Raw genomic sequence first — 16,814 nt, 5'->3', positions numbered from 1 at the left:
TCACACAGAAACAACTAAACAGTATCCAAAAAAAAATACATTAATGAACTGATATTCTATGGCATGCTACTAGGCTTTCATTCTCATTTTTAAGAGTAATTTAAAGACAGACAAGAGAGGTGTTTAGTAAATCTGAATAGAGGAAAAAGCCGAGATTATTTTGGATGACAACATCAAGACTCAAAAAGATTTCAACAAATTGATCTGACCAACTGAAACCAAAAGAAAAAATTTAACCAAAACAAACGTCAATTTCCACATTCAAGTTCAAACAATCAATCGCACAAGTAAAGCACAGGGGTGTCTGGCTTGAGTATTTTTATACAGGGAAACCTGAGGCACTACTGAGATGTATACAGCTGTGTTCAAGACTGCTTTGAACTATGCCAGCAGCTACTCATTTTTTGTTTCTGCATTTTTTTTTTCCTTTCTGTCTTCTGTCAGCTGTCACTTCTTAGGTTATCAGTTTGTTTTGTCCCACTTCCAATTCACTGCTTCTAATCTACTGTCAGCTCTAGGAAAACAAGAAAACTGAGCCAGTGCAAACTGTATGCGAGTTCTAGAAGGACCCAGCGGGCTTTGTGGGGTTTGCTACACAGATGTTTCTCTGCTTTTATCCTCATTCCCGGCTATGCCACAGACGGCTACCACCGAAGGATGTACGAGTTCTGGATTGGATGTGTACTTCTGTACCACGTGCAGATCAAGGGAGACGATAAGCTCTCACAGTTACGTGCCGGTCAGGCTGTGTTTGGAATAGTGGTTTCAGCAGAGCAACAACTACGACGCATGTAGTGAGAGCAGCTGGTGAGGAAGTCTAGAGGTCATGTTAGACCAGGCCAAATGAACGCACTGGGAATGGTTAACCCTGTGACCTCATGTGGAGGAGAAGGAACAAAAGAACTCAAGGGGAGGAGCCAGAATGGCCCAAAGAAAACCTAAAGGGCTACCATATGCCAGTCAGAATAGGCTTATTTCCCCTGCACGAGTGGAAGGGACTGTACACAACAAGCCTTACAGGAAAGCAGATTTGGGCATAAAGTCAAAGGTTTGAAATATCCGACAGTAAAACAGACTGTTTCTCTAAGCAGCAAGTTTCTTAGCCTTACAGTGCTCACACTGAGGTCGGAACCTCCTTTCTCTGGGATATTGTAGCCAGAATTCCTGAACTGGGCAGGAGATTAAACCACATTGTTTAGAGCCTTCTGAAACAAGGCAGTGTAACAGAATTCATTTATAATCAAGCATCTGTGATACACCATAATTCACTTGTACGAATGTAAAGGTAAGCGAACACAACAAAAATATGATTTGAGATTAATGTACCAAACACAATGTATCAACAAAACAAACAGAAAACAAGCGAGACTTACCTCCTGAACAGAACATGGCAAAACCACACGGCTAAAACGACAAAAGAAAAAAAAAAATATTTATCATGTATGAGAACACAGGTCTCTAGGTTTACAGTAACTTTTATTTGAATCCAATGATAGCAGATCACCCAATACAAGAACGTCATTTAGAGAAGAGGGTCTTCACGATGTATACAGCTCTAAATAAGAATTTTTAAGCTGGTGGGGCGCCTGGGTGGCTCAGTTGGTTGAGCACCCGACTTCAGCTCAGGTCATGATCTCACAGTTCGTGGTTCGAGCCCCAAGTCAGGCTCTGTGCTGACAGCTCAGAACCTGGAGCCTGCTTCCGATTCTGTCTCCCTCTCTGCTCCTCCCCAGCTCGCGCTCTGTCTCTCTCAAAAATAAACATTAAAAAAAAATTTTTTTTTTAAATAAGAATTTTTAAACTGGGGAAATAAGATTACTGTTTCTGGCTCTCAATGATGATTCCCATTTAGTGTCCTCATTGTACCAGGACCCCAAATGCAGTTGCAGAGATTCTGGTGAGGAGAAAAGGAACAAGTGAAAACTCATCACTGAAAATTGCAGGGTGCCGAATATATTATCTTTGGACTGTGTGGTCAGGTTGCCCTCAGGCAATTTTTGGTATGGTTTCATTCTCCATCTCTACACTACAAATTTTGTTTTCATGATATCTCTCATTGGACATAGGTCTTGAACCACTTGAACGAACACTTCCAAAAATTGTTCCCCACTACCCAACTATTCCTCAGTTTTACTAAGAGAAAAACAAGTAAAAAGGTCCTTTAGACTTAACAAGAATAAACTTTACCAAGGAAAACACTTTAAACTTTATAAATATAACCTTTCCAGGGTAGATTCAGTTTAAGGTTGACAGATGTTTGGTCCTGTCCAAGAGTTTGTTACTGGACATACAAAAGGACCTAAAAGGAGACTAATGCTCCTGAAAATATATTCCAAAAAAGAATACTGGGGTGAATTATTTTATGTCAGAATATTGCATTTTATCACCAGATTTTTACATGGAAGTATCTTCACTTATTTCCAGCATAAACTCTGAAAATCCCTGAGTATCAACTGTCTCGTGATAATAGCTGGTGTCCAAGATAGCAACTTTTTTTTTTTTGGCCTGATCCTTTTCAGACTTTTCCCTACTAATCGTTAAATGACACAGCAACGTCATTTAAGATTTTGTTTTAACTCTATTAAAAGGAGAGAAAAATCTCACAGCGGTCACCTCGATTTTCATTTTATAGAAAATTCACAACTTCTTCCTCATTCCAACTTCTCTTTGGCTGCACTGCCCACCCACCCCTCTTCCTATCCTCCTCAAACAGCTATGCTGGAGTGCTCAAATCGCCTTGATTTCCAATAGCATAAAACATGCCTCCTGTTATTCTCCCCTCCTTCACTAGGGGATCACTCAGCATTCTTTGTCTTTCTGATAATGGTCACCTACAGACAAGACTACTAATTCCTATTCTCATCAAGGATAAACTTGTTATACAAAAACTCCTTCCATACCTAATCCTTTTAACTGTCTCCTCAGAGTACACACTAACTTGCTATCTCAGTCACGCAAAATAAACTAGGGCCAAGCGGGTGCAGTGGTCAGAGGGGAAATAAGATACAGATGGAGAGTATATTTCGAAAGATAGAGAAAAATACAAAGATACAGGTTGGGAGCATATTTTCAGGACCTGGAATACAATGGTAAGAAATCTATTATATTTATTAGGCAACAAGGAATCCAGGAAGGTTGCTCCAAAAGAGAAGTGACATGACTACAGTTAATCTGAAGAAGCCATCTGTAGGTAATTAAAAACCATTAAGAAGCAGGATGTGGGGGAAAAGCCATCTTTGGGAAAGCTGGGCAAGGGTGTACAAAGGCCTGAACCAAGAAGATGGGCTGCAGAGGAAATGAAAGGAATAGAGAGGAAAGAGTTAAAGACTTCCCTGAACTTCCACAAAACCAAAGAATCACTGCTGAGTAATTTTAACAACTACTCACTGGTAGGAAGATCCCTATTTTTATACAACAGCACTTTCAGGGACTTATTTCACAAAATCTAAGTTGACTGATCGAGACATTCTGGATGAATGATGAGTCAAATAAATTCTTCAACATTTGCTTAATGAAAAGTGAAAGGAATAGATAGGCTCTGATTTTCTCTTCTTCTCAAAGTAGTATTCAACTTAGAGTGATTTGAAAATTTCCAAATTCTCTGAAAATCATCAGGAAAATAATACTCCAAATAAAACTAACAACTAGTTCTTTAAAATCAGGCCTTTCCGCGAACGGCAACTTCATCCATTGCTCAAGTAGCAACTTGAAGGGAACTCCCCACCCTGAGAAGTCATTTTTAAACTTTTAATCCACGTCAAAAATAGATGACATTTTTTTTAAGAAAACAAACATTCGCCAAAGTATTTTACGGTTTACCAACATCTTCACATAGGAATGACCTATTCATTGCTCCTGACCAAAAACAATTTTAGAAAGTTGACTTGCAAGCAGGAAGAATCATTTTTTCTTCGTCTAACAGCACTGAGCACTTACAGTATGCTAGCCTAGATGCTATGCTGGATACCAGGAATACTTAGAACAGTCTCTGCTCTCAAAAAGTTTAAGAGGAAAAAAAAAAGTCTAGGGAGACACACATGAAGAGTGAACATCAAATGTAACTTATAACTCCACAGGAAAAAAATTACACTTGGGCACATTACAGCATTCATTACCTCGGTGCATTTAAACTTTTATAATGAAAGTAATGGTTCACAAAAAGCATATTGTGCAGATTCCCAGTGGGAACTGCTTTCCATGAGTTAGGTGGATACTCCTCACATAACTGTCAAAGGGATCTACTGAACACTTAATTCATATTTTAGGAAAGAGGAAATAACTCTAATAAAAATGACGAGATCGGTGATCTAAGATCAGTTCGGCAACCCACTTGCTATGTGACTTGGGCCAAGTCAATTTCCTTCTGTCTTGTTCCCTCCATTTGTCTTAATTTCTGCCACCTACCTACATTACAAAGATGTCAGAGTAGTAAATAAAACTTTCATGATACAGTGTATAAATGACTTGGAAGAAAAGGTTTATATAAATCCAAAATTCAATACTATAAACTTTAAGTGAAAATGTGTCTTTTCTCAGGACCCCGTCACTGATTAAAGTTGTAATTTTTCATTAATTTAACAAGTACTATTGAGCCCTTACTATGTTCCAAGGACTATTCTAAGAGCTGGGGATGTGGAAGTGAGCAAAAAGGAAAAATTCATGGAGCTTACATATAGTAAAAGAACACGTGTAATAAAAAAGATTTTAGAAAAGTATGTTGCACGTTAGACAGTGAGAATTGCTACTGACAACAATTACACAGGAAAGGCAAATACCAAATGGTGGGGATTGCAATTAGGTTTTCAGAGAGGGACTCCCTAAGAAGGTGATACTTAAGCAAAGACCTGAAGGAGGCAAGTTAGTTAATGAGATGAGGGAAGAGCACTTCAGGCAGAGAGAACAGCAAGCAGAAAGGCCCTGAACCAAGCGTTTTCCCTGAACTAATGAAAATGATAAGGAAGCTTGCGAGCTTGGAATGGGCACGGGAAAGGTAGTAAATGTGATGAGAGCAGAAAAGAAAATAGCGTAAGACTTCTGTGCGCTATTGTAAGGGCTTTGTTTTTTATACACAGTGAAATGGGGGGGGGTGGAAGGTAAGTAGAGAAATGACAGGAGTGACTTTTTAAAAGAAGTTTGAGAACATTAAAAATAAAGTGTCTGGAGATGGCTAAATTAAGCTGAAATTTGTTTAAGAATTTACAAAGAGAAGAGCAATTGAAAAGCCAAGGAACGGGCCACACTCGAAATCCCTAGTTGCCCACAGGATGCTGACGATACGAACCAGCTGTGACAGCTCAACAATCATGCCTAACCAGATTTCCTGTGATAGTCACAGCCCTTGTCGGTGGGAAATGCCGTAACTTTTCAGCAAAATCACTTTGCCCGTCCTGATGCACCTGAAAATCATTCCATTTGACAGACCACGTGTTAACTCCTCGTCTAAACCCCGTGAAGTAGGTGGAACCCAGAGTATCACCCCATCTTAAAGATGTGAAAACTGAGACTCAGAGCAGAGAGATGGCTCTCCTGGTAAGTCAACACAGCTGCCCTGGGGAGAGCACTTTTGCCAACTCCCAGCTCCTGCTTGAACTTCAGGGTGCCTACGTCCCACCTCGAGTCGCGGCACCAGGGCTGCCTTCACCTGGCAGACCTGTCTTCCGCGGGTTACAGGTAGGCTCCACCCCAGACGACAAATCACTGTCAGACCCACCGCGCCTCCCCATCCTCGGGGTCCGGCTCGATCCCACTGGCGGGCCTGCGGGTGGGCCCAGACTGAGACTGGGGTGGGGGGGTGGGAAGAAGGCGGGTCCCAGCGGAAACTCCCGGCCTCGCCTTCCCGAGCCACGCGCTCCGGCCGGGAACCCAGGCGCCTCCGCCCCAGGGGAGAAGGCGGCGGTGTTATCACGGCAACGTCAAGGGAGCGGGTCTGGGGGCGCGCAGTGGAAAGGCCTTCAGTGGGGCCGGGGGCGCGGGCCGGGGGGAGGGAGCGGCCACCTCGAGGTTCGTTCCTTTCTAGGAATATTCCGCTTCCGCCACTCCTCAGTCAATGAGTCTCCCACCACCGAGGTCCCGTAGCCCCGCACGCGCCCACCGACCCACTCACAATTCCTTGATCAGCACCATCTTCCCGGAACCCCCTCACAGCTGCCGCCGCTGCCGCCGCTACCGCCGCCGCCGCCGCTACCGCCCCTCACGGCGCCTGCGCGGCCCCGCCTCCTTGCCCCCACCCGAACCACTGCGGCGCCTGCGCGTCCACACCCTTCCGCCGCGACTCGTCGCGTCAGCGCGCGCGAGGGGCTAGCTCCGCCCCAGTCCCGCGCCCCACCCTAGGCTCACGGAGCCTCCACTGCGGCTGCGCGGCTAGTTGGAAAGCGTGCGCCTTCTACTGCGGTTGCGCAAACTGGGCTCGCGCTTGCACGTCCCTTAGGTGCCACTCCTCCCTACAGTCTAGTTTCCTCGGGTCGTGTGTGCAGCCTACGGTTTCTGGTGAGTTTTCTAGTCAGTTCCCTGGAAGTCGTGTTCTGGTAACCAGCGCTAAGCTTTCTCTCGCTGCTTTTGAGAAGAGGCCCTGTCCTTGACTGGCATGTCGTTCCGACGTCTACAGGAAAGTCTTGCTGACGCGGTGGGGAGGCCGACGCCACCGCGTTCTGTTCCCGTCGCGGGCCCCGTCGGATTGCGCGGGACACACAGAGGCTCACCTGGCTCACTGCTCACGTGCATATACCAGCAGCTTCGTGAGTGCCGCCAGGGCCAGCAGGTGTGGCCACAGAGCTCCCCAACGCCCGAATCCACCCCAGAATCCAGTGACCCGATGGGAGGAGTGCCCACCACTCGCAGCGAGGGCCCCCGCGGGGAATAGAGGTGCTCGCCCTTAAGACCCAGGAAAGGGACTTGGGCTGGGAGGACAGTCGCGCGGCCATAGGGAACGCCCACGTGACCCCTTCCCCCCCCTACCCCCCAGGCGCCCTTCTGCCCGAAAGCCTAGGAGGAGTGGTGGCCCCAGGAGTCATTCGCACCAGGCACTGTTCTAGGCGCTGGGGATACACCTGGAAACAAAATCAGAGGACACGCCCCCTGACCTCCCTTGGAAACAAATGAGAGAATTTGGCTTCCTATAAATAAGCTAAAATAGGGTAATGGAGGAGGCAGACTCATCAAGGGAAGGACTCTGGGGAGGCTATGGTTGAGCCTAATGGTATAAATAGCCTAGCCTGTGAAGATAGTGGAGGAGACACTCCAGTTGGAGAAAGATAGTCCCTGAGGCTGGAATGAGCTTGGAGTATTTCAGGGCTGGTGGAGGGTAGGTGTGGCTAGAACATCTTAAATGAGGGGGCAGAAATAAGCTGGGACTAAATAGGTCACTGGACCATAGTAAAGAATTTTAATTGTATTGTAAGAACCACGGGAAGCTGTTAAAAGGTTATCAAAAGAATTACATGAACGTTAAAACTGTTCTATTATCTATATGATAGATATCGGATAGTATAGTATCTGATACTGGAATACACTCAATGGAGTTAGGGCTGTCTTGAAAGCAATAGAAGTGAAATATTTACCAAAAAGCTAGAGATTTCCTCCTAAAGCAGTATCTGGGGATCATTTTCGTGATGTATGAAGCCCTTTGCTAGTTACTATGATTGCGAAGGTTCACGGAAACCTGCCCTTTTCAGGGAGTTTAGAAGTTGGGAGTAGCTTCCATCGATTGCGCACCTATTATGTGCTAAGTATTGTGCGAGATGATGGAGATGCTTTATCTCATTTCCTCCTTAGAGCAACGTTATAAGATAGGTATTTTAGCATGCTTAAGAAAGGAAAGAAAATGAGGTACAGAGCGCCAAATTAAGTGAACTGTGCAAAAATCACTCAGCCAGCTTGTTTACAGAACTAGTTTTCAAATCCAGGTGTTAAAACCTTCAAAGTCTGGTCTTTCCACTGCACTTTTTCTTTTTCTTTTTTTTTTTTTTAGGAAAAAGTGAGTAAGAGGTTGGGGCATGCAGACAATCTTTATAACAAATCATTGTTCTCAGTTATGGAAAAAAAGTTACCAAATCTAGAAGATACTTAGAGATGATAATAAAGTACAAATTTGAATAGTATGCTCCTGTACATATATATACATATATGTATTAGAGTTACACACAGAAATATGTTAGAAAATGTCCAAGGAGATAAATATTAATTGCCAAACTTGTAAGTAGTCATTTTATGTAATTTCTCCCCAAATGTTATGCATGCTGAAAATATGCATAACAGCTTTAAAATATTTGGATGAGGGGCACCTGGGTGGCTCAGTCAGTTAAGCATACAACTCTTAGTTTTGACTCAGGTCTCAATCTCACAGTTTGTGGGTTCCAGCCCTGCATCGGGCTCACTGCTGTCTGTGTGACCTTGGGATTCTCGGTCCCCCTCCCTCTCGGTTCCCCCACTTGTGCGCTCTCTCTCAAAAATAAATATTTGAAAAAAAAATTGTGGATGAATTTGTGGTTGACCTGCTTTTATCAATCATTAAGAAAATTAGGATGTTGCATAACTCTTGGAGTCTTCCCACAAGTGTATGCTAATTCCATTGTCTGCTTAGCACAATTGCTGCTCATAGTTAGCACTCAAATGTTTGTAAAAGTGTGCTGGATGGAGCGTAACTTTGAACCAGTATATCCTATGCATATTGTTTCAGATTCGTATTAAAACATTCAATTACAGACCACAAGGATAAATTAAGAAAGTAACCAGTTTAGGGGCGCCTGGGTGGCGCAGTCGGTTAAGCGTCCGACTTCAGCCAGGTCACGATCTCGCGGTCCGTGAGTTCGAGCCCCGCGTCAGGCTCTGGGCTGATGGCTCGGAGCCAGGAGCCTGTTTCCGATTCTGTGTCTCCCTCTCTCTCTGCCCCTCCCCCGTTCATGCTCTGTCTCCCTCTGTCCCAAAAATAAATAAACGTTGAAAAAAATAAAAAAAAAAAAAGAAAGTAACCAGTTTAGATGTATTTATTGAGGGAAAGAAACATACTAATTAAAATTAGGTTGCCAATACATGAAAACAAGATATTGTGCTTTATATCTGCTTTAGAGATAAAAGTGGGAGAATGAGGGAATATTGAAGAGAACTAGAAAGCAGCAAAGACATGAACCATTACCCCAAAATGAAAAAGGACATACAGAGAAATTACAAATAAAAAGGATGTTACAAATAAACAACTAGCAGATTGCGTGGCATAGTCTTATTTTAAAACTAAAGATGTTAGATCTTATGCATTTTGCAAATATATTCCGTAATACGGAATATAACTTCTAATTGGATGTAGAAAAAAAAATCCAACTTAAGCCTGATGTCTCTTGTTCTTTGTTCTTTCAGCCCTCAACAAAGGTAACCTTTACACACAAGATGTAGAATTAGTTAAATTCAATTGTACAAGCCTCCTATAATCACCAGTCTCATTTCTTGTATTGTTCTGGAGCAAAGAGCTCATTATAGTAAGAATAATGGTAGATTTTATTGAGGCAAATCGAGATTTCTGACCATGAGCAATGTTTGGAACACTTCTGCAGTAGTTGATAAAGTACAATTCTGGTCAAAGAAATTTGGTCTTTCAAATATTATAATTGAATTTCCCCTCTTTTTTTTTTTTTTTCTTCCTAAACCAGATGTTCTTAACCAAAGGCTTTTTAGCGGGTGCTCAGGGAATTTGTGAACCACTGATAATATATATGTAATTCCATGCCTTTTTTCTGGGGGAGAGGTCTGTAGCCTACATTTGCCTTGCCTACTCTGCATTGGGTCTGTCCCATTTTGCCTCCCCCCCATTTTAGATTTCTCTTGATTGAGACTATGAAAACTAGAAATATTTCCAAGAATGCCTTAATTTTGTCAAACCTTAGGGCATTGGTCATAATATTTTACCACTGTTGTTGACAGGATTGAGCTTTGCAGTAGAAAACCCTTGACCTGAATCCAGGCTCTGCTGCTGGGTCTGTACCTTGAGCATATTATTCAATTGTTTGGAGATACTATAAAAGGAAAATCTACAACATAGGTTTGTTGTGGGGAATAATTTGTTGTGAGTTCCTCCCAACCATCTCCTTTCATCCCTGGAGGTAGCTACTATCATTAATCACTATTGATCCTAATGCATGAATAAAAATGCATGTATGTATACATGCATTCTTATACATTCATATATGCCTATAACCCTTTCACTGCATATTCATATGTCGTTCTAACCTTTTCACCTGCAGTGCATACTGCAGATTTCTGTATCATCACAGACATTTGGCATTGTCAGAATTTTTCATTTTTGCCACTTTATTGGTTTTAGAATGCCATCTCACCTATTCACTTGGCAATTCCCTGCAGGGTGTGGATCTCGCTGTTTACTATCCATGTTCATGGTTTTTTTTTTTGTTTTCCTATTTTTTTTCTTCTTGATTTGTAGAGGATATATATATTTGTGTATGTGTGTATACTCATATACACAGTCATTTTGCATTTGAATTTGTGTTGATTAGGTGCACTTTATATTTTTTCTATCTAGGGTTTGTTGTATCACTTTGTTTACAGCAGGGCTTCTCAACCTCTGCAGTATTGACATTTTGGGTCAGATTATACCTTGCTGTGGAGACTGTTCTGCGCCTTGTAGGATGTTTCGCAGCATCCCTGGCCTCTATCCACTAGATGCTGGTAGCACCTCTCCAGTCATGACAATTAAATATTTCTCCAGACATTGCCCAGTATCTGGGGGAGGGGGCAAAACTGCCCGAGTTGAAAACCACTGGTTTATAGTGACTCTTGTGCAGTTATTTATCTTTAACAAAAGTTTATCTCACTAACATCTTTTTGAGCTTTTATATGCCAGGCCCTACATGTTTGACATGACCTAACCCTAACCCGTTTACTCATCGTAGCACATATATAAAATAGGCACTATTATTACCCCTATTTTAAAAAGTACAAACCTTGTGTATGTCTTCTAATGTGCAGAAAATGTTAACCAACTATACTAGGCTGTAATTTACATACAATAAGATGCATCCATTTTGAATACACAGTTTCAAGAGTTATGTCAAATGCTTTCATAATCCTTAAGGCAATCAAGGTGCAAGACATTTGAGTCTATAAAAGGTTTCCTCTTGTCTTTTTCCTGTCAGTCACCCCACAATTGCAGCCCCAGGCATGCATAGAACTGCTTTCAGTTGCTGTAAATTAGACATTTTTTAGCATATCCTATCATTGAATCACATAGTGTGTAGTTCACTACTTAGCACAGCTGAGTGATACTCCTCTGTATAGATAGATCAGATTTTGTTTATCCATTTACTTGTTGTTGGACTTTAGAGTTCTTCCCAGTGTTTGGCCATTATAAATAAAGTTGCTATGAATATTTGTGCAGAAGTCTTTCTGTAGATATGTTTTCATTTCTCTTGGGAAAGTTTTTCTTGGATCATAAGGGAAGTATATGTTTAATTCTAGCAGAAACTGCCAAATTGATTTGCAAAGTGGTGGTGCTATTTTACATTCCCACAAGCAATGTATGAGTCTGATTCCTCCACATCCCCACCAACACATTTTAGGCATTCTAGTGGATGTGTTGTGGTATCTCATTGTAGTTTCATTTGCATCCCCCTGAAGACTAATGACATTGAGCACTTTTTTGTGTGCTTATTGGTCATTTGTGTAGCTTCTGTGTGAAGCATCTGTTCAGATCTTTTGCCCATTTTTTTTAAGTTTATTTTGAGAGAGAGAGAGAGACAGCACAAGTGGGGGAGGGGCAGAGAGACAGGGAAGAGAGAATCCCAAGCAGGCTCTGTGTGGTCAGCTCAGAGCCCGAAGAGGGGCTTGAACTCATAAAACCGTGAGATCATGACCTAAGCCAAAACCAAGAGTTGGACACTCAACTGACTGAGCCACCCAGGCACCCCTGCCCATTTTTAAATTGGTTTTTCTTTTTATTGTTGAGTCATAATAGTTCTTAACATATTCTAGATAGAAGTACTTTCTCAGATGTAGGTGTTGCAGAGTTTCTCCCAGTCCGTAGCTTGCCTTTTCATTTTCTTGTCGGCATATTTCAAACAGCAGAAGTTTTAAATTTTGAGAAAGTCTAGGTTATCAAGTTTTTTTGTTGTTTTTTCTTTTAAGCATTTTTTAATGTTTATTTGGGGGGGGGAGGGGCAGAGAGAGTGGGGACAGAGGTTCCAAAGCAGACTGGCGCTGACAGCAGAGTCTGACGCAGGGCTTGAACTCACTAACCATGAGATCGTGACCTGAGCCCAAGTCTGGCACTTAACCAACCGAGTCACCCAGGTACCCCAATCAAGTTTTTTATTTTATTATCCGTGCTTTCTGTATCCTGCCGAAGAAATCATTGTTTATCCTACCCCCAAAGTCCCAAAGGCTTTATGTTACTATGTTTTCTTCTAGAAGTTTTAAAGTCTTTTACATTTAGGTCTGTGATACATTTCACGTTTTTCTCATTCAATTTTTTTATTGTGAAATACACATAAAATTTACCATCTTAACCACTTTTAAGGGTACAGTTCAGTAATATTAAATACATTCATAATGTTACACATCCATCCCCTTAGCTCTTTTCATCCTGTAAAACTGAAATTCTATTCCCATTAAATAACTCCATTCTTCCCTCTCCCTAGTCCCTGGCAACCGTCATTCTGCTTTCTGTCTCTATGATTTTGACTACTGTAAATAGCCTATAAATGGAATCATTCAGTATTTGTCCTTTTGTGACTGGGTTATTTCACAGAAAAAAGGTTCGTATTGTAACATGTATCAGAATTTCCTTCCTAAGGCTGAATAACATTCCATGTTTGTATGTATAGACTGTGTTTTGGTTATTCATCCTTCTGTTGATGGGCACTTGAGTCACTTTCACTTTCTGGCTATTGTAGATAATGCTAGTATGAACATGGGTGTACAAGTACCTCTTAGAGACCCTGTTTTCGATTCTGTTGGGTATATACCCAGAAGTGAAATTACTGGATCATATGGTAATTCTGTTTTTAATTTTTTGAGGAATCACCGTCCTGGTTTTCATAGCTGCTGTGCTAGTGTGTGTTTCCAACTCTAGTGTGTTAAGATTCCAGTTTCTTCACATCCTCTCCAACTCTTGTTATTTTCAGGTTTTTAGACAGTAGCCATTATAATGGGTATGAGGTGCTATCTCATTGTAATTTTGGTTTGCATTTCCCTAGTGATCAGTGATGTTGAGCATCTTTCCATGTACGTGTTGGCCATTTGAATCTCTTTTGAGAAATGTCTACTCATGTCCTTTATTTTCAAATTGGGTTTTTTGGTCATTACTGTTAAGTTTTAGGAGTTCCTTATATACTCTGGATATTAATTCCGTATCAGATAGAAGACTTACAAATATTTTCTCCCAATCTGGGCTGCGTTTTTACTTTGTTGATATTGTCTGCACGTGCCCACATTTTTGTAATTTTCATGATGTCCAGTTTATCTTTTTTTTTATTTAATTGCCTGTATCTTTGGTGTCATATCTGAGAAATCATTGCTAAATACAAGGTAATGAGGCTTTTGCCCTGTGTTTTCTTCTAAGAGTTTTTAAGTTTTAACTCTTATATTTAGATATTTGATTCATTTTGAGTTAATTGCTATATGTTAAGTTCTGACTTCATTCTTTTCCATGTGGGCATCCAATTTTCCCAGCAACATCTTTTGTAAAAACTCCTTTTTCCATGGGATGGTCATGTACCCTTGTCAAAAGTCATTTGACCATATATGCAGGGGCTTATTTCTGGGCTCTTTTCTGTTCATCCATCGATCTGTCTTTATGCCAGTAATACACTGTTTTGATTACTGTAGCTTTGTAGTAAGTTTTGGCTATTTGGGATCCCTCTGTATGAATTTTAGGATAGGTTTTTCCTTTTCTGCATTGGCATTTTGATAGAGATTGCACTGGGTGTGTAGGTGACCTTGGGTTGCTTCATTTTATGGGTGGGTACATGATAATTCCATTGTATAGTGCACTATAATTTCTTACCTGGCCTCATTGGGTTGTATCCAGTAGTTTCCCTTTACAAGAGTCCTGCAATAAATTGCCTTTAACATCACACATGTAGAATAGTAACTGTAAGGTATATTCCTGAAAGTGGAATTAAGTCAAGAGTATGTACCTTTGTAATTTTTACAGACTCTGCCAAAAAGTTCTCCATAAAGACTACCAATTGATGCTCCTACCAGGAGTGTATGAGAGTACCCATTTCCTCAAATTATCCCAATGTATTTTTAAACATTTTTTTAAAACTTTTAATTGTAAAATAGAGTACAGATACAAAAATTTTACACAACAGATTAATTACAAATTAATCATAAGGAGAACAACACTTGGTTATGTCTGCCAGACCAAGAAATAGAACTTTGCCAGTCTCTTCATAAGTTCTCCATGTACCTGTTCCAGCTACAACTCCCTTCTCCCTCCTTGACTTTTACAGGAATCACTTCTTTGCCTTTGTTTATAGTTTTGCTCACCTTAGTATGCATCCCTCAAATTCTGTTGTCTAATAATTGCTTCTTTTAATCTGCATGTAATCCTATCCTGTTTTCCCCCCATGCAGTTTGTTCAGGAAATCGTGTTTGATCTGTAGAATTTCCCCCACTCTGGATTTTGCTGCTCTCGGCAAACTGAGAGCTGACCAGGTTCAGCTGCGATATTTTTGGCAAACTTACTTCATAGGTGGTAGTGTGTTCTTCCATTAAAAGAACATGGATATTTTCTCTTTTTGCAGTGATAGTAGGCATTTCCATTATTGCTAAATGCTTAGATCCACTAATTTATCGGGGATTGCAAAATGGTGATTTTTTTTATTCAATCATTTCTTGATGTGTTGGCTGGAATGCTTCTATAAAGAGAAACTGGCCATCTAGTGGTAGGTACAATTTATGTAGGAAAGGCAGGAAAGAAACCTTTGATTTTTGCCCATTTTTTTAACCACTTTTCAAAATGAGAATTTGTTTTCTATCTTCCCCTAAAAGTGATCAATTACTATTTTTTAGTGTAGATTTAAACACATTTGAAGTACTGCTTTCTATACTATTTTTATTGTTGCCCACACTGTCCTATCTTGGGCCAGCTGAGCCTCTTCAAGTCGTCTCTAAGTCCTTTTGAGTGTTCCGGGTAGTCCTTGATAACTTTCTCTGTATCTCGTATGGAAGGATCTGGCATGAAAAGACCAATCTTGTACATTTTCTGCTGCCCCAGACTGGAATCTCCCATTTTACCAAGAAACTTTGGTTTCTTTTGATGGCAAATAGTATTTCCAGAATGTAATCTTTGTGCTTGGGTAAGTCATGGCTAATGGGCTAGTAATTGTTTTTTGGCCTTTTTGATAGGTATAGCTAAAAGACTTTGTACATTTGAAAGCATAGATAACATATAAATGTATGAATCAGAAAAATAGAACATGAATTCTTGTTAGTGCGATTATGTAAATAAGATTTGTGTATCATCTAAATATAACTTTTCATATTTTGTTATGAATAGGTATTATGTATAAGTGATAGAATTTCCAAGCGTACAAACTATAAATTATATAAATATGAAAATAGCTTTTTGAAGATAAAGTACCTTATGATTTGATACTAATTAAAATCCAGGACTATAGAGTTTTTACTTAACCTCTTTTGTATCTTTATCTCCTCAACACTGAAAATCCTGGTTCCCACTGAAGAACTTACTATCTTCTATTTCTCCATTCCCATTCTGCTTACAGTTCTCTTCCACCAAATTCTATTAGCTTTCAGTTTTATTACTTTTATGATTTAAAGGATTCAGAATTTTTGTCACTAAATTATTTGATTTAAGTGTATATTTTAAGGTTTACTGACTTAAAAAGAAACCATAGAATTTAAAAAGCTTTAGCGGGCCTTGGGCATACCTGCCTCAGGTTTTCCCAGTGTAGAAGAGTGGTACCACTGAGAATTACCTGGGAACCTTGGCGAACTAGAATGAAGGTGGGAAGGCCAGTTTTGATGATTTATGTGCATTCATTCATTTTCTGTTTTATTTATTTACTTTTTTATTTTAGAGAGCAAGAACGAACATGCAAGCAGGGGAGAGGGGCAGAGGGGGAGAGAGGGAGAGAATCTGAAGTGGTCTCTACACTCAGCACGGAGCCCAACGTGGAGTTCCATCCCACAGCCCTGGGATCACGACCTGAGCCAAAATCAGGAGTCAGACACTCAACTGACTGAGCCACCCAGGCTCTGTTTTATTCTTTCATTGAGTTAACACTTATTAAGGCCCTCAAGTAGCTGATGGTACTTGTTGACATAGTCAAATATCCATGAAAAAGGATTCAGATGCCTCAATATTCTATTGAAGGAAATATTCGTAACTATTGAAACAGATGCTGAATTTTCCCTATTTCATATTTTATGGCAGAATGTGGTTTAAGACAACTAGTAGTATTATGATATTCAGGCAGTACTTTAGAAAGAGGGGCAAATGATACCTAAAGGTGTAGCTTGAGAAGTTTTATTTTTTTTCCATTTAGAACTATGCTAGGTTGAATAGCCTCCAAAATCTTGTGAATATTTGGTTGAGGCTGGTTCTATAACTAGATCCCAGTGAGGCAACTAACACTACTGTACTCAAAGACCATATAATTTTTGTTCTATGCAAACATCTTTTAAGGACTATTTAATGATCGTGCATATATGTGCATGTGTGCTAGCTTCCCCTCTGGACCATTTCTGTTAATGCCAGTGTGTTATAATGGAAGGGAATATTGGCTTTGGAGCCAAGAAAACTCTGCATCATTTATAGTATCTTAGTCCTATCTGTAATATAG

The 16,814-nt window shown here is 40.6% G+C and overlaps 1 protein-coding gene across 3 annotated transcripts in view; it reads right to left on the bottom strand.

The window, feature by feature from the left end:
* The window catches only part of PITPNB (phosphatidylinositol transfer protein beta), a 62,306-nt gene extending 56,117 nt beyond the window's left edge, over positions 1 to 6,189 (bottom strand). For all 3 annotated transcript variants that reach the window (XM_047088058.1, XM_047088057.1, XM_047088059.1), the window contains exons 1-2: positions 6,104 to 6,189; positions 1,374 to 1,404 (exon numbers count right to left, since the gene is read on the bottom strand). In XM_047088058.1, the coding sequence (XP_046944014.1) occupies positions 1,374 to 1,404; positions 6,104 to 6,123 (51 nt within the window). In that variant the 5' untranslated portion in view covers positions 6,124 to 6,189. The remainder of the gene's footprint in view (positions 1 to 1,373; positions 1,405 to 6,103) is intronic.
* Between the last annotated feature and the right edge of the window lie 10,625 nt (positions 6,190 to 16,814).

The sequence above is a fragment of the Lynx rufus genome, unplaced genomic scaffold (assembly GCF_022079265.1).
Source record: "Lynx rufus isolate CCGP_SWC_20201006 ecotype Redwood Valley unplaced genomic scaffold, mLynRuf1.p SCAF_24, whole genome shotgun sequence".
Lineage (NCBI taxonomy): Eukaryota > Metazoa > Chordata > Mammalia > Carnivora > Felidae > Lynx > Lynx rufus.
Note: the sequence above shows the minus strand (reverse complement) of the source record. Positions and strands in the feature narration are given on the sequence as shown.